This window comes from Caenorhabditis remanei, chromosome X (assembly GCF_010183535.1).
Source record: "Caenorhabditis remanei strain PX506 chromosome X, whole genome shotgun sequence".
In the NCBI taxonomy this organism is placed as follows: domain Eukaryota; kingdom Metazoa; phylum Nematoda; class Chromadorea; order Rhabditida; family Rhabditidae; genus Caenorhabditis; species Caenorhabditis remanei.
Genome location: NC_071333.1, coordinates 9,440,126 through 9,462,527, shown reverse-complemented (window position 1 = coordinate 9,462,527; position 22,402 = coordinate 9,440,126). Strand labels below are relative to the sequence as shown.

General features: G+C 39.3%; 5 protein-coding genes across 5 annotated transcripts; 3 read left to right on the top strand and 2 right to left on the bottom strand.

Moving 5' to 3' along the window:
• Positions 1–594: 594 nt before the first annotated feature.
• GCK72_023846 (uncharacterized protein) lies at positions 595–4,797 on the bottom strand (the record flags this gene model as incomplete). The annotated part of the gene is made up of 4 exons (XM_003109552.1): positions 595–800; positions 852–1,139; positions 1,188–1,342; positions 4,571–4,797. 4 exons carry the CDS (start codon positions 4,795–4,797, stop codon positions 595–597), a joined length of 876 nt encoding a protein of 291 aa, XP_003109600.1.
• Positions 4,798–10,714: 5,917 nt separating this feature from the next.
• Positions 10,715–12,798, top strand: GCK72_023845 (uncharacterized protein; the record flags this gene model as incomplete). The annotated part of the gene is made up of 11 exons (XM_003109739.2): positions 10,715–10,900; positions 10,950–11,078; positions 11,124–11,249; positions 11,296–11,355; positions 11,401–11,475; positions 11,523–11,585; positions 11,632–11,882; positions 11,929–12,025; positions 12,075–12,217; positions 12,271–12,528; positions 12,576–12,798. 11 exons carry the CDS (start codon positions 10,715–10,717, stop codon positions 12,796–12,798), a joined length of 1,611 nt encoding a protein of 536 aa, XP_003109787.1.
• Positions 12,799–14,762: 1,964 nt separating this feature from the next.
• Positions 14,763–17,534, top strand: GCK72_023844 (uncharacterized protein; the record flags this gene model as incomplete). Its single annotated transcript, XM_053735586.1, has 7 exons — positions 14,763–14,937; positions 14,992–15,206; positions 15,264–15,581; positions 15,629–15,997; positions 16,048–16,678; positions 16,728–17,349; positions 17,420–17,534. 7 exons carry the CDS (start codon positions 14,763–14,765, stop codon positions 17,532–17,534), a joined length of 2,445 nt encoding a protein of 814 aa, XP_053579152.1.
• Positions 17,535–17,998: 464 nt separating this feature from the next.
• GCK72_023843 (uncharacterized protein) lies at positions 17,999–18,678 on the bottom strand (the record flags this gene model as incomplete). Its single annotated transcript, XM_003109673.2, has 2 exons — positions 17,999–18,560; positions 18,608–18,678. The coding sequence occupies 2 exons, from the start codon at positions 18,676–18,678 to the stop codon at positions 17,999–18,001; spliced, it is 633 nt and encodes a 210-aa protein (XP_003109721.2).
• A 465-nt stretch (positions 18,679–19,143) lies between these two features.
• GCK72_023842 (uncharacterized protein) lies at positions 19,144–20,733 on the top strand (the record flags this gene model as incomplete). Its single annotated transcript, XM_003109414.2, has 3 exons — positions 19,144–19,211; positions 19,395–19,494; positions 19,543–20,733. The coding sequence occupies 3 exons, from the start codon at positions 19,144–19,146 to the stop codon at positions 20,731–20,733; spliced, it is 1,359 nt and encodes a 452-aa protein (XP_003109462.2).
• Positions 20,734–22,402: the final 1,669 nt, after the last annotated feature.

The window sequence follows — 22,402 nt, the reverse complement described above, 5'->3', positions numbered from 1 at the left end:
ATTTATTCATTTGCTCCATGCGCCCTCCCTTAAAATTTAATTTATGAGAACATAAGCCTCACGTGATGTGTATTTTTATGTGTAAGTTATCTAGCTTATCAATTTTTACGAAAAGGATTCGATATTAATATATTTCTATACCTGTATGGGATTCACTTTTCAAAAAAATTTTAATTTTTCCTGTCATTTCTAAATCTTGCTTCACACCCCCGTTCAGAAGCTGATTACTCACGGTTGTGAAAATCTGTTGATTTAATTATATGAGTGATACGTTTCTGAATGAAGATTCTAAAAATCCAGTTTCCTTGTTTCCAGCTAGCATTTAAATAACTGGGATATTCCAACTATCAAACTTTGATGGCGACGATGATGATAAAGTTTCCCCTAAAACTCATAAAAACAAAACGAATAAATTTCAATAGAACATTTATTTAACATCGAAATGAAATGAAACAAAAAAGTGTTATGCAATTGGAAAACCCGTTAATTAAACACCAAAACAAAATAATATCTAACAGGAACACAGGACAGGCAAGTTGAGACTCGGTGACTAGCTACAAAAGAAGAAAAAACAATCAAAAATATGAAGGAATTCTACCAATCAAACCAATGATTTATCATTTGATAGAACTTTTTGTTTTCAGGGTTATAGAATTCTTTCAGCGCTCTCATTACTGAAGGTTCCACATCTGGATGGTGTCTTCCTTTTGTTTTTCCCAAACAATGAAGCCTTCCATCATCATTTTTCAGACACGGAAATTTCTTGATAGGGTCCACTCCGAAGTTTTCTGGTTTTGCAACTGAAAAGAAGAATATGATTATTTGATTACATAGAATGAATGAGTTCTCACCTGGTTGTAATCCCAAAAACTTCTCAGTAGCACTGATTTCATCGGCTGGATTTGAAATAAGTTTCTCTCCATCAACAATGTGGATATTTTCTATTGGAAAATGATCCAACCATCGTTTCATATGCTTGTGATATACTCCAATACGGATAGCTCCCCATCCTGCATTCACTCCCCGGGTTTTTGTTGTACAGTTAGCCCGTAACCAGTTTGCACAGTCTCCCACAGCCATTGTTTCAAAACTTGGCATCAGACCAACTCGTTTTTTCTTGCTTGAAGATTGAGTGTAGTCTGTAAACTTGAAATTGAGATACCGTAGTCTGAGAAAATATGTAATACCAGAAATAGCTCTTGTCACTGGATCTCTCACGACAATAATGATCTTCGTGTTTGGATTCAACGACTTTATCCTCTCCGGTGCCATTTTGCTATGAAAATATGCAGGACTTTTCTCAATCGTCACTTCTCCAATTCTGGTTTCCGGCATTTGTTCCCTATAAATCATATTATTAGATAGTTTTGGTCGTTCCACGTCTCCATCTTTTTTATTTGCATCTAATCTAAATCGGAACTGCCCTTCGCCCACTTTTCTTTCTTCTTTCCCGCTATCTCGAATACCTGGTTGCGTAACTTCACTCCGGTCTCATTTTCAAAGTACGGTGTGACTGACAGTCAAAAGAGTTACGTGTGCAGGAAATTAGAGACTAATATTCTAAATTCTAGGTTGTGAGATTTCGATAGAAAAGTATCTGATGCAGATCAAAAACATATAAGATCTACTTCTCCCATACAATAAAAGTACACCTTTTCCCATCTCATCATGTTTTTATAGATTGGCTCTGTCGGAACAAGAGTTTTATGAGCTGCTCCACAACCAATAAACCCAAGTGGCTCTTTATCGGTGAAGATCAAAACGGGTGACAAGCCAATTTACGCGCAGTCGTAAAATCATTTCGAGTCGATATCCACCACCTGTCTCACTAGGAAAAAGTCATCGTCCCTGACTAGGTGTCAGTTTTCCCCAATTACGGATCAAGATCATATCTGGTCTCGGAAGACCACCCGGTGGGGTGCCTATCCTAGATTTATAGGTGTGTTGCGCCAGTTCATTTATCTTTATTGACTTCTCAATTCTCCTCTTTCTTCCGAATGTGCGACCGAGATTGATGCACCCTTTCTTCCTTATCTTGCCTTATAATTATGAAAATGAAAACGGAACGGCGAGTAGATGGAAGCGTCAACAAGATGATGAGAGGAGATGATGAGTAGGAGATGCTCTCGTCAAGAGCCTAACGTTCCTATCTCATCATGTCTAATTATAATCCCGTTTCGTGTCAGCTCCAATCTGTCTTTCTTCTCTTCCTCCGCCACGTGTTCCTTATGCCATCTTTGGATAGTGGCCCAGAATGCTCCAAGAATCAGATATCGAATCTACATCGTCTAATTATCGAGTAATTGGCAGTGGCAGGCGGTGGCAAACCAGTCAGTTACCGACTTCCGACTTGTTACGCCATCGTATCAAATTTACAACAGGTCGAGCAGTGAATTTCTCGCACAAAGGGATGCGCTCACGTCTGGCCCGCCGAAACATCAAAAGAAATGACTGAAGAAGGGTCCGGTCACAAGTTGGATATGTAACTCTGCCGAGAAGACATCAACCAGCAAAAACTTGATCGCTTTGACAGCATCAGCCGTCTGTCAGAATTTGGACATCTCACTCGCTAAGTCCCTCCAAGTCTTAGTCTGTCAATTTACAAAATGAAACTAAGGAAGGAGAAGCGAATCCATCATCACTCACTATATTTTCTATCAGTCAGTCAATGAATTGAGTGGGAGTGACACTTCTTCGCGCACTGTACAACGTTCCTCCAGTAGCAGAAGGCCATCCTCCCATTACAATTCATCACCCCCACAGCGTGATGTACCTTTTGTCTAAAACTGACACATTCAACTTGATTGATAAATTTCTAGGAAGAGGAAGCTTTTTTGTGTGTTTCAAATGAGCGACGTGGACCGTGCATAATATATACACAACCTTACTAACAAACATACTTCCGTTACGTAATTGGAAGCTGGGTTGTACAAGATGTTCTCCGGACTGTCAAAAAGAAGAACCCGCTAATCCGGCAGCTGAGAGGAGGTGCATAATCTGGTTGGCGGGTTCTGTCGTTTTTTTTTTCTTTATGAAGGAAAAGGTTCATTAGTAAAGAAAGAACATGAAAGAAACATGGAGCCTTCTTAATTAATTCTAACATAAGTGTCGGAAGATGTTTTAAGTGAATAATATTATTAGAACATATCTTCTCCTCTTTCTGCTTTCTACCAAAACCTAATTATGTTTCTCGTAATTTGGTTGAGGTCCGTAAAAGTCCGCGATAGCTAATTTTCTGTGTTTCCGACAAACTTTCGAAATAGGAAATGGATTCCATCTGAGAAATTCCTGAGTCAAGGGCAACAGTGAATTTATAATTGTTGAGAAACGGAATAGACAGAAAAAAACGTTTGATGGAACGGAGGCGGCAATTTTCTTTGTAACCAGAAAAACTAATTTATATAAACCTTCAGAGTCTAGAGCTCATCTGTTTTTCTCCATACTTCCGTTACCAAGTAGCGTTCACATTGGAACCTCAAAACAACAGGCGCCTCCATCCAATTTGTCGCGTATGCACAAGATAAATGAGTGTGAGGAAGGTAGGACTATTCCTCTATCGCACATCACCACCACCCGCCGGGGGAAGGGTGCCAACCTCTTAGAATTCCTGATTAATTTATCCAGTGGGACGACGCGGCGATGAGAACACATCTCTGGTTACCATTCATTCATTTTGCCATCTCTCCTAGTTTACATAAGAATACATGTCCTCGCCCATTAGAAATTGATGAACAACACCGCTGAGATATGTTTGTGCAGCGTCCTCACCATCACCTGCTCCTAATATAGGCTGACTCTCGCTAAGAACAGCTTCGGAGAAGCACCTGTGACAGTTTTGTTTGTCTGTGTGTGTGCGTGATTGAGAAATGGGAATCGGAGCTCCATGAGCTTGTTTATGAACTGACAGACTATGATGAATGACACAGTAAATACAGTATGACTCAGAATAAATCTTCAAGGTTTATACCTCAAAACTTATATTGGAAGACGCCGAAAACAGAATAGGAATACTAATTAGGATCTCCTCGCCTATTCTCACATTAAAAACTGTCAGTTGTCATTCACACTCGTCTATGGCGCCATAAGGTCTCTGTTTTCATTTCGAACCCCTATTTCTCATTCCTCAATGACTGTTTTTTGCATATGTATGCTTTATAGGCTGCAGGTGGTTCGAATTTGATGGTTAAAACTGAATTATCCCCTAGTACTTAACAAGATAAATTCACAAACTGAACAAGACGAAGGCGTGACAGAACAAAGGAGCTTGAGCTAGCAAGATATTCACTAAGCGGATTTACTATTTTCTCTATTTTCTCGCATGAGAATAGAACCAAACCCTTAATTCAGTTTCGCATTTTCTATACCCCCAGTTTCCCAAACATAAATCGACAGCTGCGACGAGATTCTTCAAGACATATTTGTCTATGCATGTTACCTAACACGGAAGGTAGTGCACCGAATGGCGCAATCAGCTTAAATATGAAGAGGGTATCAAGGAGTGCCACTTGAAAGGTGTACGTAATTAATCCCAATCAAAACAGTCAACATAATAATACGAAAAACAACTAACCTGTACCAGTCTAATCCTTTATTGAAGTTTTTGTCAAAAAAATGGACTTCTGGACCAGGAGCCTTGATGAGTGGATTTATTCGAAGGAACTCCAGTAAAGCCCTAGTTCCAGATTTCTTCACTCCCACTATTATAGCATCCGGAAAACGTTTTTTGGCAGTATTCGGAATGACACCACTTGATATGATGTCTATCAAATGAAATATGAGGAGAAGTCGGTACTTCATCCTGAAATTTTTTTTTTTAAATTAGAATTGTTGTATCACAAGAACCATGGGAAAAAGTATATTTCAAGAAAGAAAACAAAAAACAAAGAAAAAAAACAGGAATGTGAAGTTGAGAATTAGAATTATTTTGAGAATGAATGACATGCAAGATTTCCGCTTGAGCAACAAAAAACTGAGACTATCTGTATGTTGCATTGGAATTTTTTACAACATGTCTGGGGCTAGTCAAATATCTTTTCCGTATTGAAAATTTTTGTTTCATCTTATCTCATTTTTTCATTTCATCTTCATTTCATTACACTTGATACATAAAAGAGATGAAAATTATAAAAGTGGGCAAATAGAAAAATTTATGAAAAAACTAAATGAAAACTTCAAGTTTAAAATTGATGTCAGCCAAGAAACTGTTCCCACGAGAAGAAATAAAGCAATCAGTGTTATACAAACCTCTGCCGGTTCACAGTGACTCGCTAACCTGTGCCGACGGAAAGGGGCGGAGTCCGGCGGGCCGGGTGGTAGGATAGACGTCGTCTTCGGTTGTGTTCCGTCTTCCCGCCACCCGCCCATGGGACATCAAATGGTGTTGAAACATTTTGAGAAATAGCTTGTGCTTCTCAAGTAGGAGTAAAGAATTACTGCTCCATGTCCCATGGGGAATTAAGAGAAATGTATACTGAAAAAGGAAGAAAAGAATGAGAGGAAAGGGGGAGGGGACACCAACGAAGAAGAAGTGAATGAGAACGAGCTGGACAAGACGAGGCAAATTGAATGTCTTACTAAAAGGGTTAAGGTGTATGGGAGCATGTGAATCCAGTTTGAAGCGGAAGACTGAGTTTCCAATTAGCATTTTAACAGGAAGAGATACTCTAAAATGCGAACGTTGGAGATGATTCAAAGGAGTGCGAAAGGGTTCGGTTTCAGAGTAAACATCTTCGATAATTGCATCCGGTGCGGCATCTTCAAAAGTCTTTGATTTTATATTCAAGGTATGGAAAATATATTTGGAAATATAAATGTCGAAAAGAAAAACGGGTGTCCTAAAAATGACAATCTTCTTTTCGGAGCTTGCTTTCCCTTGCATTAATCGGAGCAAGTTTTGTCCGGAGCCATAAAAACTTAATGGGAAAAATCTCCAAGATGTATTACGTTGCAATGTATTACGTTGTTCTTTTTTCGTCGTTTCTGAGACATCGTCAACTGAGATTATCAAAAAACATGCATAGAAAAAGGTTCCAGCAGAGATGGAAGATGATGTGCTTTGAAAGTCAAAGCTGTCTGAATTCCCAATTCCCAGTTCTCAGTTTTCACGGATCTTCAATTATTCTTCAAATTTGTTGGTGCGGTGCGCTTTTGATGAGATGAGTCGCTTTGCCTTACTCTCGACGCAATATGCTAATTCAACGGCAGATAATCGTGGCTTCGAAGTTAGTTTGAGAGCTTACTCATCCGGAACAGAGAAGAGTTTTTGGGTGAATCCCCAAATCGGCGAAGAAACGACAAACTTTGTTTTGAGGTAAAGATTGGTCGTCTTTCTTTCTTAAAATTGAATTTGGTGAAAGACTGCAAGACAAATCTGCGATTGAGCCAAAGAGAAGAAATGAAAGAAGAAAACGAAATGGAAACGCAAGCTGAGGCATTTATGAGCGCAGTAAACGAGTCTGTTAACCAAGACTAATATAGGAAAGTGGTAGAAGACGGATATGAAAAAATAAAGTGAAAAAGGAGACATGAAAAGGAGAATGAAGAGAAGGGGATGAGTTGAGAACATGTCGTCGTATCGCCCAACTTTTTGGTATTTTTGGTAACAGCTGTTGACGTGTTGTTATTCGAGCTGTGTATAGTCAAATTGTATTGATGGAGAAAGGAGCAGCTTCACCAATTAGACAAACTGACACATATGTTGCGACAATGTACAATACGCTGTCCGGAATAAATTACAAGAAAACAATGTGATGCGCGACGATGGTTTTCGCCTTCTTGACACCATTTCTAACTTCACATAGAATACAAGAAGCTAGAAGAAATAAGAAAACCAAATAAACGTTTAGGTGGCAGGTGGTGTTGACGAGGTTAAGAAACTCGTGTACTAGAAAAAACGATAAAGGTGCAATGAAGCATATGATTTGATTGACTGGTAAAATACAAACCAGGCATGGCCAATGAGCTTTCACTTAAGCCTTTAAATGCTCAGGATTATTCTTCTTATTCAAGAGGAGAAGGGTAATTATGGTGAGAATGATGAGAGAAAAAACGATAAGCAGTAATACATATTTAAGAGACGATTTTCAATCGTTCTATAATATTAAAAAAAGGATATGTATTTAATTGTACCCAAGTAGAAGACATATCTCGATTGACTCATACCAATCCCTTGTATATTCCGCCATATGTCACACGTGGGTAATCTCATCGTACCATCTTGAGAACCTAGAACTAGACATTAACGTTCATATATCCTCTTTAATTAACTCATCATTTTTTGACGATTACCTCATTCCATATGCGGATGTACAGATGGGCAATGTATACGGACTGCTGGGTGGTATAGAAGATAAAAATATTCCAATGTTGCTTTTGTACGCGTAATACTAGTTCATAAGTATTCATGCAAAACATGAAAACATTGCCAATTGTTGAGAAGTAAAGTGCGGCCGTTTGGCCACTTGACAAGTTACATGAAACTTCAAATTGACAAAATAATTGACCGCATTCTTCAGCTCGTCATGTTGTCAATTGCACGTGTTTACTGGTGGGAAAAGAGCTCCCGACCGCTCCGTGTCAGTGCTCAGAGTACGCATATATGTAATTGTTTCTGTGTTTTGCAAAAGTTTCAATCATGTATGTTACTTGAAATGAAAATGAGAATGAGTCGAACAAAAGATAGAAAAGTACTAGTTTTATGGGCACCTTGGGGAGAAAGAATAGTGCCCAATAGAGAAATGATTGAGAAAACACACTCCGAATAAGGAACGATCACTAGTGTGCGCGAAACCATAAACCTACAGTAGTCCACTCATTAGGTTTGTAAGGGAAAGAGGGCGCCTCACAGGTTCATGACAGACGATGATAGCGTGGTTGAGGTTTCGATTCTAATCCTACCGTAATTTTCTGAATTACAATTCATTTTACGATCGACTCGCGTGCGCGCACGCAAAGCCACAACCTGGTCACCAACATCACCGAACTGCGCGAAAATCGTCGAAAAAGTGGGCGAGAAGATAACGGGAAACAATGGCGGCCATCAATTCAGACGGACCCCCTTCGTCATTTAATTTTATGTTCTCTTCTCTGTCACCTCCATCATTTTGTAACTATGTCATCACACCTCTCGGCTGCCTGATCGCGAGACCATCAAAATTTACGAGCAGTTACATTGCGACAAATTGGAAGAATATGGGGACGGAGGCGATTAAGATCAGATTTTATCTGATAACTCACGGGAGGGCTAGACGTGACAAATTGATTTATAGAGAACAGTAGAACTTGGGGGTAGAAAACAAAAAAGTATGAGAACGTGAAAATTAACATTTGAAAATTGGTGGAAGTTGCAAATATAATAAAAAATAGTTACTGTACCAAGAAAAGGGCAAACTGTATAAATTTCGATGTGATTTTTTTTTTCAGAAAACAGCAAACGATACCTGAAATGTAATTTGTGGAAAAAAAACCTATTTGAGCTAATACATACAAGCCTATTTACACTAACCTTTTTAACCTACCTAACCACCGCGAATGTAGCCAGGTGTGTGAATACATTATGTTAGAGTTAATATATATGCATAACATGTTTGAAGAAACATCACCGAAAGCGAGATGTTTATTCGGCTACTCTTCTGGTTATACCACCTTGGGCACCTCTCACCACACAACATCTCAGCAAGCGGGCTCATCAAAAAAGAATCCCGGCGGGGGCCGCTCGGTGTATCTTAATCCGCTTCCGACCACCAAGAGACGGTCAAGTGTCGTTGCGTAATTAGTCCCGACTCTTTTGAAGAATCTTTTCGTTATTTTATTATTCCACGTTCTATTCCATGTTTTGTTCTAAATGCATTGAATGGGAAAACTAAATATGGAGTTAAATATGGGGTTATGCGGGAGACAGGGAGAGCTGCCCCAAAAACAATTCACACCTGGCAATAAAGGTGCACAATAAATGAAGCTGTTGGACTTGACAGATGTCTTTAAAAACATATAATTAAAACAGTCGTATTGTGTTTTGGGAACAAATGCACATGCCTATCCTTTACTCGGAAAGGGAAGGTGAGGTGTGAAATTTTGGTTTAGGAATCTGAAGGTTCAAGTGACGAAAAGTACAAAAAGTGAGTTTTCTCAGATTGAAAAAGAGACGAACGTGATGATCCAAAGAAGCTAACTGCAAACAAAAAACGAAATCGGGTGAATGACAATGTTTGTTCCACTTCCACTTATGACTGACTTTTTTCTTTTGTACACTCAAATGGGCCACTACAAGCAGACAAAAAGGAAAGCGTGAAGTTATGTTGGTCGATGGAACTGATAGTTGTTTTTGGAGAAAAACCTTTGAAAAACTATAAAAAAAATGGCTAATCATGTCGTTGAATTCTGGTTATAATCACATACAGGAACCAATATTTCTGAAAACACGGGCTCTGGTTCCCTTAACAGAATATAAGACATCATACAGATTTACATCCATATGAAATGCTTCCTGATCTGTGTTCTATCTAATTTCCAACAACCTTCACTCAACAAGATGTCAATGAATACCATACTACGAAAATCTCGAACTTTTGAAAATGACGTTTTTAATGAAGTGCTTGTTGTACATGTCCAGAAGTAGTCAATCAAATAGCCTTGTTTCCGAAACGCTACCCGCTCAAATTCTTGATTTTGTAACTTTTATTCATCCATTTGCCTAAAAAGAAACTGCAAAAAACACTTTCAGATTCGTTTCTATTATCACTTTTCTCCAAGTGTGTTAGACCTCTTTTTTCTTTTTTCATGGCGTGAAAAATAACGCCTTTTTATGTTTTCTGTGTGCTTAATAACCGACAAAAGAATGGCGTGATCATTCATTGATAGTTACAGCATGGCATTTATCAGTGCGTGGACATTGTCCCCATTGGTATATGTACGTAGGTCGCAAGTGCATCATACCTCCTTTTTCTTTTTCTTCTCTTTTATTTCAAGAGCAAGACCATAATATACTAGATTTTTTGGTTTAGTGTTGTTTCAGCACTTTGAAGTTTTCTAAGGTCAAAGTCTCGTTTCATTTGTTTTATATTGTTTCTTGAAGTATTATAACTTTCGAACATAGTGATGTAACCATATTCAGAAATTATTCTTTGATATCACGCATGTAGAAGCACTGATAATTAGTTAGATAAAAAGTGCACGTTTTATGATTTCCTGAAAAAAATCACTTCTCCACTGATGATTTGGTTGTGCACTGATTCTATATGCCCTCATCAGTTATACCCAAATTGATAAGAACGTTCCACCATCTATTTTCTTATGTCACTGATAATCAACAAAAATACAAATGGACAAATGCATACACTTTCAATGTATACTACTTGATGACTAAGTTTCACATTAAAAGTTTCAGTAGAAAATCGTTACTGATCTGTATTTCAGTGTGGGGTGATATCAGGTCATATATCATAGAAATAAGTCTTTGTGAATACCACAGAATGACACCGATATCAATGTTTCTACTGACTTGTAGATACACCTGCACAACTGCCTATCATTCTTTTCCTGTATTAGGCTCTTATTCACCATTTCTTGGTTGATATCGATAAACTGATAATCAAGTGAAACCTCCTCTCTCAACTCGTCTTGCTCCGCCACAATCATCCCCCACTCACAGTTTTTCCTATCATACCCCATGTCTCAATTTGTTTGAAAAATGTTGCAATTTTTTAGGTAACAACGAATGGCTTTCCAAGTGAAAGACGTATATGCGGGTAGCTCCGTGTTGCTCACCGGAGGAACCGGATTTTTGGGAAAAGTAATTGTGGAGAAACTGTTATGGACCATTGATGAGATCGAAAATATCTATTTGATGATTCGAACAAGAAAGGGAAAGAATCCAAATGAGAGATTGGCTGGACTTCTCCATGTGAGTTTTTAAATCGCAAATGATAAAAATATTACTTTTTAAATATCAGGATCCTCTTTTCAATCGAATCCGTCAAATTAAACCAGATGCATTCAACAAACTTGTTGCAGTTGGCGGAGATATGATGGTCGAAAACCTTGGAATGGACCCAGAAGATATGAAACTCATCAGAGATAATGTAAGCGTTATTTTCGTTTGATTGATGTTTTAAAAAAGTTTTCAGGTCAATGTGGTTATCCATAGTGCTGCCACTGTCAAATTTGACGAGCATCTCCGAGCAGCTGTAACCATGAATGTCATCGGAACCAAAAGAATTATTGATCTTTGCCACCAAATCAAGGATCTCAAAGTAAATTTAGTTTGAAGAAGTTTCATGATTGACATTTATTTTTGAGGTATTAGTGCATGTTTCAACTGCATACGCCAATTGCGACCGATTTGAAACTGTTGAAAGAGTTAGTGCAGACGTAGGCAGTTCAGAAAACAAATTTTAATTACAGATTTACAAGTCCCCAATTCCACCACAGAAACTGGTCGATGCTATCTCGTGGATGGACGATGAGACACTCACGAAGGTTTGAAAAAACTGATAGTCTGTTATCTTATCTTAAAAAATGTCTAGATTACTCCAAAAGTTCTTGGTCTTCGTCCAAACACCTACACTTTGACTAAGGCTCTCGCAGAGGTATGGAAGATATGAGAGTTACTTTATCTATTTCAACGAGTTTCAGTCAACAATCGAGTCAGAAGCCAAAGACATTCCTGTTATCATTATCAGACCATCAATCGTTGGAGCAATGTGGCAAGGACCACTGCCAGGATGGACTGATAACATTAATGGTCCCACGGGAATCTTCACAGCTGTCGGAAGAGGAGTTTTGACTAACATGTGTGGAAGCAGTGAATCGAAAGCAGACATTATTCCAGTTGATGTTGTTGCTAACATGATTATTGCTGCAGCATCTCACAGAGTATCTATTAAGTAAAGCGACTGGATATGTCTTCCGTAACCAAAATCTTATTTTCAGCCCAACTGAAATTCCGGTCATCCACTGCTCATCGGGCGAGATCAATCCATTGTACTGGGGATATATTGTTGTTTTCTTGGAGCAGTTTTACAAGAAGGTTGTTATTTCTAACTGTGGCTCTAACTTAGATCATATAATATTTTCAGTACCCAATGGAGCAATGCTTTTCTGTGCCATCAACATACTTCCACAAATCTCGTACTCTCTTTCTCTTGAGCTATTACATTAAGCACCATATTCCTGCTGCAATCTCAGACATTTCCGCTCGTTTTGTCGGGAAAAGGAAAAAGTAAGTCATAAACGATTGAGAACAAGACCTAAACAGAATGTTCTTCTTATCAGCAATGTTAAGCTGTATGGAAAGGTGTGGAAAATGATCGAGACATTGCACTTTTTCACTACTCGAGGATGGAGCTTTAATGCTAACGGGATGCCGGCACTTTATGAGAGAATGACACCGGAGGATCAGAAGGAATATAATTTCGATGTTCGTCAAGTAGACTGGGATTCGTATCTGTTTGACTATGTTATGGGAATCAAGAAGTATCTTCTCAAGGAAAATTTGGAAAATTTAGAAAGATCAAGAGCACATCTCTGCAGGTTAGCAGATTCATATAAATGTCATCCATTCAAAATCTATTTTTCAGGCTTCGACTAAAGCGTCAGATTATCGCAGCACTTGTGTATGCAGGAGCTATCAGTACTTTTGGAAGAAAATGGAAGAAGGCCACCCAATACATGACATGGATCGGAGCAATGCTTGCAACATACACATACACAGAAGTCAGTTTCAGAAGGCGTATCCCTCTGAAATCTTTGAAAGACTACGCGCAAACAGCTGATTATTCTCGATATCTTCATAGAAACTGATCCATTTTAGTAATCAATTTATCATGATGTCATTCTTAACAATACTTCTGGTTTTTATTCATCACAAACATTGAAAATAGATTATATCAGTGTCAAAAATCAGACACACATTTGTTGCTTGTTTCAATTAATCAAGGTCAGAAGTGTTGTGTTGATTACGATTTGATCATTTTGAGTAAACCACACTTTCTCCCTACTCGCACTTTGCTTTTTCCTTCTTGTATCGACTTTTTGTTTTTTTTTCCAATTTTATTTCAATTTGTTTCCCTTAATTGTTGAAAAGTTGTCAATGAAGTTATACTCAAGCTTTTTCATTAGTTTGTATATAATATGTTTAACCTCATGCCAAGTAGTTTCTGAAAAAATATTCCAAGAGATGTTTCTTTCATGAAAAAAAACAAACAAAAACACTGGACAGCTCAGTTTCTTGCCTCTCCCTCGTCTCTTACTCTATTGAAAATGAGAAGACGGATGAGAGAAGAACTTCTTGCCGACTTGAAGCGACTACGTGATGTTTTATAACTTGTTTTTGGTTATGAGACACAGATTTCACAATTTTAGAAACTTCACAAATAGAAATTGGATATTTAAAAAAACCCCACATTGATAATTAAGCTGCCAATATCTTTCCGATATAACACTTTTCAAATATTACGTGAATTTTCCACTGTGTCGAAAACTTCAAAGGAACTCCGTTTGTTTTTCTCTCTCCAATTATTTGAAACGATTGAAAAAATTATTGATCAACAAACACACACATACCGTTTCGCACTGCTGGTTTTGAATCCAAAAGAACCGAGGCAGTTGTTTGCTATTCAACTGACTGTTTACCCGCATTAACAACAGTCGTTGTTCTATCCAACTTCCGTAGAAAACCTTTTCCTTCCTTCTGTTTTTCTTCTGCCATTTCTATCCTTCCCTTTTATTTTTTCATCACGTTTTTAGAAATTGATAAGTGTTTTCTTGATTGAATCACCACACAAATTACACGACGGATAAGAAACTCTGTCATGGGCCAAATCTTTGTGCTTCTCAGAGCTCTCACGTTTTCCTCCTCTATCCGAAATGCGTTTTGGCACGTCGAAAACATTGAGCAGTTGAGAAAAAGGGGCACAGCAGAAGGGCCGCGCTTTAGTTTTTTTTTCGTTGTCGTCTCTCTCGATCCCTCTCTGCGTTACGCATATTCTCTCGCACTTTGTTTCGACTTCTTCTTTTTTTTCTTTTTATTTCGCAGTGGCTGAAACGAAAAAAAATAGAAGAAAAATGCATTAGATGCAGTCGATTTGATAGGAAAATGTAATTCATGTTTTTGTTTGGATTCCTCTTGTCTTCGGGTCCTCAGACCAATAGTTCATGTCTTCCCTCTTTTTCTCTAGAGACCCAGCCATCTATGTCGTGTGAATTGCATCATACCAAAATGGCAAGGCCAAATTCAAAATATTTCAAAACCTAAACCATAGACGAAAAACCGAGACACGCTTCTTTTTCCACATGCGTTCGCTCGTCTCATTATTTACACTTTCTCTCTGACCTCTCTTTTCCAATCACTCTCTATCATCTCTACTCGGTTTTTTGTGTAAAAATTCAACACAACATGTATTTGGTCCATTGATGAGAGTATCATAATTTGACCTCCTGTGTAAGAAAGAGACCGCGCGCAGTTGTTTGTTTCTATGGACATCTTCATATGTCTGCGTTTTGTTCTCTCTCGCGTAGTGTCTTCTGGACCACACTACACCGTATTCGCCGCGTTGGAGAGGCAAATGGTCCATTGATCGATCGTACGGGTCATTTGTTTTTTTTATCGTAGTCTGCATTTTCTCTCTCTCTCTCTTTTTTTATTGGTAAACAGCGTGGCAATCTAATTTCATTTGCATTTTTCTTGAATTGAATTCTTTGATGTCCATTGTTATCTTACTTGAATTCTCAAAATTTTCTAATTTCAGATAACTGCATAATTAAAAATGGCCGAGGACACGTCAATGATTTCTCCGGAAGAGCTCGACTTCATCCGTCAACGTGCTCTCCGTCGTTTCGACTCGATTGTGCCAACCGCCGGAAGAGAAGGAAACGAGATCGCTTCGGACATCTTCAAGGGAAGAACTCTTGCCATTTACACTTCTGGAGGAGATTCCCAAGGTATCCTAAATACAGAATATAGAAACTATAAGAAAACCCACACAAACTTTCCAGGTATGAACAGTGCCGTCCGCAGTATCACTCGTATGGCTATCTACTGTGGATGCAAAGTCTACTTGATCTACGAGGGATACGAAGGAATGATTGAAGGTGGTGATTTCATCAAAGAGGCCACGTGGAACACTGTCTCCGACATCATCCAACAGGGAGGAACTATCATTGGATCGGCCAGATCATCTGAATTCAGAACTCGTGAAGGACGTCTCAAGGTATGTTCCCGAAGACCTGACGATTTTAGAGAAATCTAACAATCTCTTGTATTCCAGGCTGCAACCAACTTGATCAATCGCGGAATCGGACGTCTTGTCTGTATTGGAGGAGATGGTTCCCTCACCGGAGCCAACACTTTCCGTCTCGAGTGGACTGATCTTGTGCAAGAACTTGTCAGAACTGACCGTGTCACCGCTGCTATGGCCAAGAAGATTCCATACATCCAAATCGTTGGACTTGTCGGATCCATTGACAACGATTTTTGCGGAACTGACATGACAATCGGAACTGACTCAGCCCTTCAGAGAATCATCAGCTCCATCGACGCCGTAGTCGCCACCGCTCAATCTCACCAGAGAGCTTTCGTCATTGAGGTAACTTTTATTTATATAAATTCATGAATAACACAAATCACTTTCAGGTCATGGGTCGTCACTGTGGATATCTCGCACTAGTTGCTGCGTTGGCTTCCGAAGCAGATTTCTGTTTCATCCCTGAATGGCCAGCACCAGAAAACTGGCGTGACGTTCTATGTGACAAGTTGTCTCAAATGAGATCAGAGGGACAACGTCTTAACATCATCATTGTCGCCGAGGGAGCTATTGATCGTGATGGAAAACCAATCACTGCTGAAGATGTCAAGACTGCCGTCAAAAACAAGTTGAAGTACGACACACGTGTCACTATTCTTGGACATGTCCAACGTGGAGGTGCTCCATCTGCTTTCGATCGTCTTCTCGGTTGCAGAATGGGTGCTGAAGCCGTCTTCGCTCTTATGGAAATGACTGAGGTAAGTATATTGTGGTGAATCATTATAATACATATGTATATTTATTTTAGGACTCAGAGCCATGTGTCATTTCTATTGACGGAAACGTCATGGTCCGTGTGCCATTGCTCAAATGTGTTGAGAGAACTCAAATGGTTCAAAAAGCTATGGCCGACAAGGATTGGACTACCGCCGTCATGCTCCGTGGTCGTAGTTTCCAGAGAAATCTCGAAACTTACAAGTTGCTCACCAAAATGAGAACCGTTGAGAAGGACAATCTCTCGGAGGGACACAAGTTCAACGTGGCTGTGATCAATGTTGGAGCACCAGCCGGAGGAATGAATGCCGCTGTTCGTTCATACGTCAGAATGGCTCTTTACCATCAGTGCACAGTTTACGGAATTGAAGACAGTTTTGAGGGTCTTGCCAACGGACTGTTCAAAAAGTTCAAGTGGTCTGACGTGACTAACTGGGCAATGTACGGAGGATCATTCCTTGGTACCCAGAAGAGTCTTCCAACTCCTGAAACAATGCCACAGATTGCCGAGCAGCTCAAGAAGCATAATATCCAAGCTTTGTTGCTTGTCGGAGGTTTCGAAGCCTACCACAGCACAATTCTTTTAGCCGAAATGCGTGAGAAATATCCAGAGTTCTGTATCCCAATGTGTGTCATTCCATGCACAATCTCCAACAATGTTCCAGGTATACAAACTTTTTGTTTAATTCATTTTTTGACAATGATTATTTCCAGGAACAATGGTTTCTCTTGGATCCGATACTGCCATCAATGAGATTTGCCAGATGATTGACAAAATCAAACAGTCGGCTACTGGAACCAAAAGACGAGTGTTTATTGTGGAGACAATGGGTGGATACTGTGGATATCTTGCTACTGTATCAGCCTTGAGTTCCGGAGCTGATAACGCCTACATCTTCGAGGAACCATTCACTGTTCAAGATCTCTCTGATGACGTTGATGTCATTCTCTCAAAGATGGAAGTTGGAGCCAAACGTTATTTGGTTGTCAGAAACGAATGGGCTGACAAGAACCTGACCACTGACTTTGTACAGAGCCTGTTCAATTCGGAAGGAAAGAAGCAGTTCACCACCCGTGTCAATGTTCTGGGACACGTTCAACAAGGAGGATCTCCAACTCCATTCGACAGAAATATGGGAACCAAATTGGCAGCTCGTGCTTTGGAGTTCTTGCTTATTCAACTCAAGGAGAATCTCACCGCTGACAACAAAGTGGTCGCAAAGACTCCACATACGGCGACTCTTCTTGGTCTGAAGGGTAGAAAGGTTGTGTTCACTCCAGTTCAAGATCTCAAGAAGGACACTGACTTTGAGCATCGTCTTCCAAACGATCAATGGTAAGTTGTTAATTTTGTTTATGCAGTTTTTCGATTTATAATTTAAACATACGAACCATTTTATTTTCAGGTGGCTCGGACTTCGCCCACTTCTTCGTGTCCTCGCTCGTCATCGTTGCAACGTCGAAAGCTCAGCCGTCTTGGAGTCCGTTGAGGAGGAGAGTGCTGACACCCATATGTTCTAAACGCTCGCTTGTCATAATCTATTGTATTGTAATTAAACGATTTTCAAACAAGTAGATTTATATTAAATCTCTGTCATTCTCCTCTTAATGCCTCTCCGTAACATTTTTCTCCGCTACTTCCTTCCCTGTTCTCTATAGTTTAATTCGCCATACTTTGTACAAGTAGTATTACTTCTTCCCGTTGCAATTTTTGCTAGAATTTACAATGATGATGCAAATAAAAATAGTGTTGTGAAATATGCTCTTTGAGGTTTTGAACATTTTGTGTCGATGGGTATTTGAGAAACTTCGATTTCGCAATTCACCAGGCGAGATCACTGATTTTTTATACTTTTGGCAAATTCTTTGATATAAGTCAGAAATTTGAATGAAATGACACAAATAACAACCAATACTGAATTCAAAATTTATTGGGAGAATATATACAATGAGATTCAAATAGTGTTATGAGAAAAAGCTATCGTTCACTTCCTTGTGGCAGTTCCGGTTGCAGACGTTTCCGTTACTTTATCGTTAGTGGTATGGGTTAGTTTCGCATCAGCAGCCAAGGCTGGATCATCAAATCCAGTGCTGGCAGATCCTCCTCCAAAAAGTCCTGAGTCTCCGGCTCCTGGGGCAGCAACTGGAGCAGTTTGTCCAACGGTAGAGTAGTCTGGTCCGACGTTCGATGTACCTTGTCCAGGAACTGGGACGGATGGTCCAGGTTGTGGAACTGGTGGAGATGCTTGGAATCCGGTTTGTCCTCCTTGGAATCCAGATTGGTCACCTTGGAATCCTCCATTCTGTCCTTGGAATCCACCATTTTGACCTTGGAACCCGCCTTGTTGAAATCCTCCCTGTGGATAGTTTCCTCCTTGCTGATAACCACCGTTTCCATATTGTTGAGGTCTACCGTATCCACCACCACCGTTTCCGTATCCACTTGGTCTACCGTATCCGCCACCACCATTCTGCCCGTAACCTGGACCGTATTGGCTTTCTGGAGGAGAGTAATTGCTTGGTGGACCGTATGATCCGCGTTTTGACCTAAAAGTGGGAACGATTAAGACATATTGAAAACGTTTTAAAATTACCTGGTCAAAATTCCAGCACTGGTGAGGGAAATAAGAAGAATGAAGGTAACTGATTTGAGAAGAGAAGACATTTTTGAGAAAGCGAATGTTGAATTTTGAAAACTATCCCCATCGTTTTATATCAAATCGGTTGAAAGGCGGAATCACTCGTAGTCGTCGAACACTCTTTATCATCTTTGTCATATCGTATCACTATCTTTGTTTTTCTCATCTTCTCAATGCGTGGGCAATCGTTGGTCATTTCTTCTTTCTCTCATCTCATTTCCGAATTTTCTTAGAGTTCAACACCAATGGTCAGTTCCCCAAACTCTCCTCAGAAGAGTCGAATGAATCACACCGGAATAGAGGACAAGAGGATGAATGATATAAATCCGAGATGGTAAGCGGATGACTTGGCGACACTTAATCTGTAACATAACCTTGACACAAGCGTTGTATTTTCGTATTTTCTCTCCGAAATTGCTTTGCCTTCGACGTCTTTCCAATTTTATTCAGACACTACCCTTGTAGGTACAGAATAGTTCACAAAAGAAGAAATGTCTAAGTTTCTTGTACTCCTCTCTGTACTTTTTGCAGTTTCAGAATCTTCAGCTATCCCAACCAGGTAATTACAGTAATCCGATCTTTCAACTGATAGTGACAACTATGACATGTATTGCATTTGTGAACTTCAGACTATCTGTAATGACTAAAAGTTATAAAATCAAAAATAAACTAGTTTTCTTATCAAAAACCGAAGATTTTGTTGAATTCAGTTCCTATCAAGTGTAATTTGACAAATTTTCAGATTTCGACGGCAATATGGGTGGGGAGGACAACCTTACTACGGCGCCGCGCAGTATTACGAAACACAACCTCAACAGTGGTCATCTCAATCTCAGTATCAGGTTAATAGATAGATGAAACGGTTTTTGATGATTAGTTTCTTTTTGCAGAATAACCAAAACTACTACTCCCCATACTTCTACGGGTATCAACGCCAACAAAACTGGCAAACTTCAAATCAAAACTCCTATCAATCTCAATATAACCGACCATCATGGATCTCAGATAACAATAATGGATATGCAACAGCACCACCAACTTATAACCAAGCAAATGTTGGAGGCTACACCAGACCGAAATATCTTGCAACAATGCAGCCAAAACCAACCTTATCCCCAGTAATTCTCGAACGATCGACACTGTTTGTGACTGCAGAACCAATAAAACCAACTGAGGATGGAAACCACCCAACTTTCTTGGAACGTCTCGGAGTAGCTACACTTCCAGTTGTCCCATCTCTCACAAGTTCCGAAGAAGAATCATTGAAGAGTGCTGAGGAAGCAGTACATGAAACTCTTGGAAACGGAGCACTTCTACCAGAAAGATCATCTGTGGAAGAAACAACTGTGAATTCAGAAGAAGAGGAAGGAGATCGTGAGGAAACTACAACTGTTCCAGAAACCACAGATACTATTGGGAGCTCGACATCAGAAACATCTGTCCTCGAAAAAGATGAGATTGCCTCATCGGAGTTTTTTGCATCATCCACAGAAACTAGTACAGAAGTTGCAACCACCGAAGAAGTCACAACGACATCAGAAGAAGCGTTCACGACACCTACTATAGATGAAACAACGGAATTGTTTTCTACGACCACGGAAATCATTGTGGCTACTGAAACTAGCACTATAACTGCAGAGACATCAACAGTTACGGATACGAGTACAGAAGCAAGTACGACTACTTCTACAGAAGTCACCACAACTATTCCAACCACGACTACTCTTTCATCAAAACCATCTTCCACTAAAGCTCCTGTAAAAGAAGTGAAACCAGTAACACTGCTTGCGTTCCAAGAAGTCACTAATGAAGTAACATCAAATATTATGAATGTCACTCAACCGACCGTAGATCAAAGCACAAGTGTTGGCGATTTGAATGAAATTGGAGAAGGGTCTGGTACTACGGACTCGGCCGCAACAACTGAGGAAAACACAAATCGATCAACATTTGTGACTGGAATTGTTGGACTACGTGCTCCCCCAGTTCCAAAAACTACTGATCCGGAGAAGGAGGGACTTGCAGTTGTTGAATGGACGGATTCGGATAATGAAGTTAGGAAGGTTCTGCTCACTCAATGATTTTCCTTAAATCTCTTTTCTGAAATATCCTCATGTTCCAATGAAACGTGTGCAATTATATTCTATCCAAAGATGACAAAAGTTTTTTTTTTCAAATAAAATGGTTTTTGATAAATTTTCAACACAATTTTTGTTAATCTGACGGCAGTGTATTGTGTTTTTTTGACGAATGTATGAAAACATAGGTTCTGCTGGAAATCTGACCTGCAGAGAAAAAATATCCCTCGAAGTGTACTTTGAAATGTGTCATTCAAAAATTTGAAGACACAACCCCGCCGAGTTTGAAACACATCTGATCTTTTGTTTAGCTGCGGGGTGTGGCTCACATCAATCTAATAATCAAAACACATCAACGTGAGGCGGTGGTGAAAAAGAAAAAAGGGGAGGTAGACTGATTTTTACAAATCCCGATTTCTTCTCTCTTCGAACCATCCACTCACCTGCCTCGACTACGGATCTTACCCAAGTCTCTTCATTCACCACTATCTTTCTCGTGTTCCATTATTTTTGCTGTTACTCTGGCTCTCATTTCCTTCTTTCTCGCCAGGGTATTATCATCAGAGGATGCCTCCTTTCCCTCCACTACACATCCAACAGACTCTGAACTCTCACTCATTTCCGACTCCGCGATGACTCCCTTTTATTTTGACATGTTTAACCAACAACACACGTTTATACACACCACCAACCATTTTACATCAGCCCTTTTGACAAGACAACTCTCTAATCTTTTTTCTCTTTCAATCCACTTTTGTTTTTAGATCTTTCCAGCCTTTTCTTCTTTTTTGTTCCTAGTTTTTCAACTTCATTTCCTATCTATCATCCTCTCCTATTTTTCATTTTCTCCATATCCCTCTACATCCACATTCAGTCAGACGTTCCATCTTCCACGTATACAAAAAAGTGAGGAGAAGAGCTGCCAAATGGATTTAGTGATGTAACCTAATTCTGCTTTGTTTTCATCTAGTTTGGTCCACAATTCCACTTGTTTTGCATGTGACATTGTGTTAGATGACTTTTGAAAGCTAATGTAGCATAAGCAAAAACGCAAAAAGCTATTGGACATCATAACTTAGAGTATAGAGGAAATAGACATAAACAAGTTGCAACAATTCATTCATTCTTCTCTAGAATAACTTTTCCCATCCGAACTTCGATCTCTACTCAATCGAACCATCTGATAACAAAACCACGGAAGAAAAACAAAAACTGATTCTGAAGTTTGATAAGGGCTTGGAATGAAGTAAGCGATCATCCAAAAAATAATAATACCCAGGAAACAGCCGATGATGTCAATACGTCAGCTGCTCTGAATTTTCTATCACATCGTTTTCGATTGAGTTTGAATTGTTTTATTGACGTGCCAAGAAATGCCTGAGTTTGAAATATTGCTTCGGGTTTTATGGTGCTGATGTAGTCTGACAAATTATAGGGAAGTTGAGACGTTGGAATGAACAAAAACTGTGACAATATTAAGTAGTATGTTTTGAATTAATTAATTTTTCTAATATTCAATTTACATTTATTCGAATGCTCTATTGTCAATTCTGACTTGCGAATCCAAAAAAAACTTGATTCCTGTCAATTTTTTTCCTTTTTTGACAACAGGATAAAATAAGAAAAAACCGGCGGAGTAGATGGTGTTTTCCCACTTCATTCGCGCGTATGT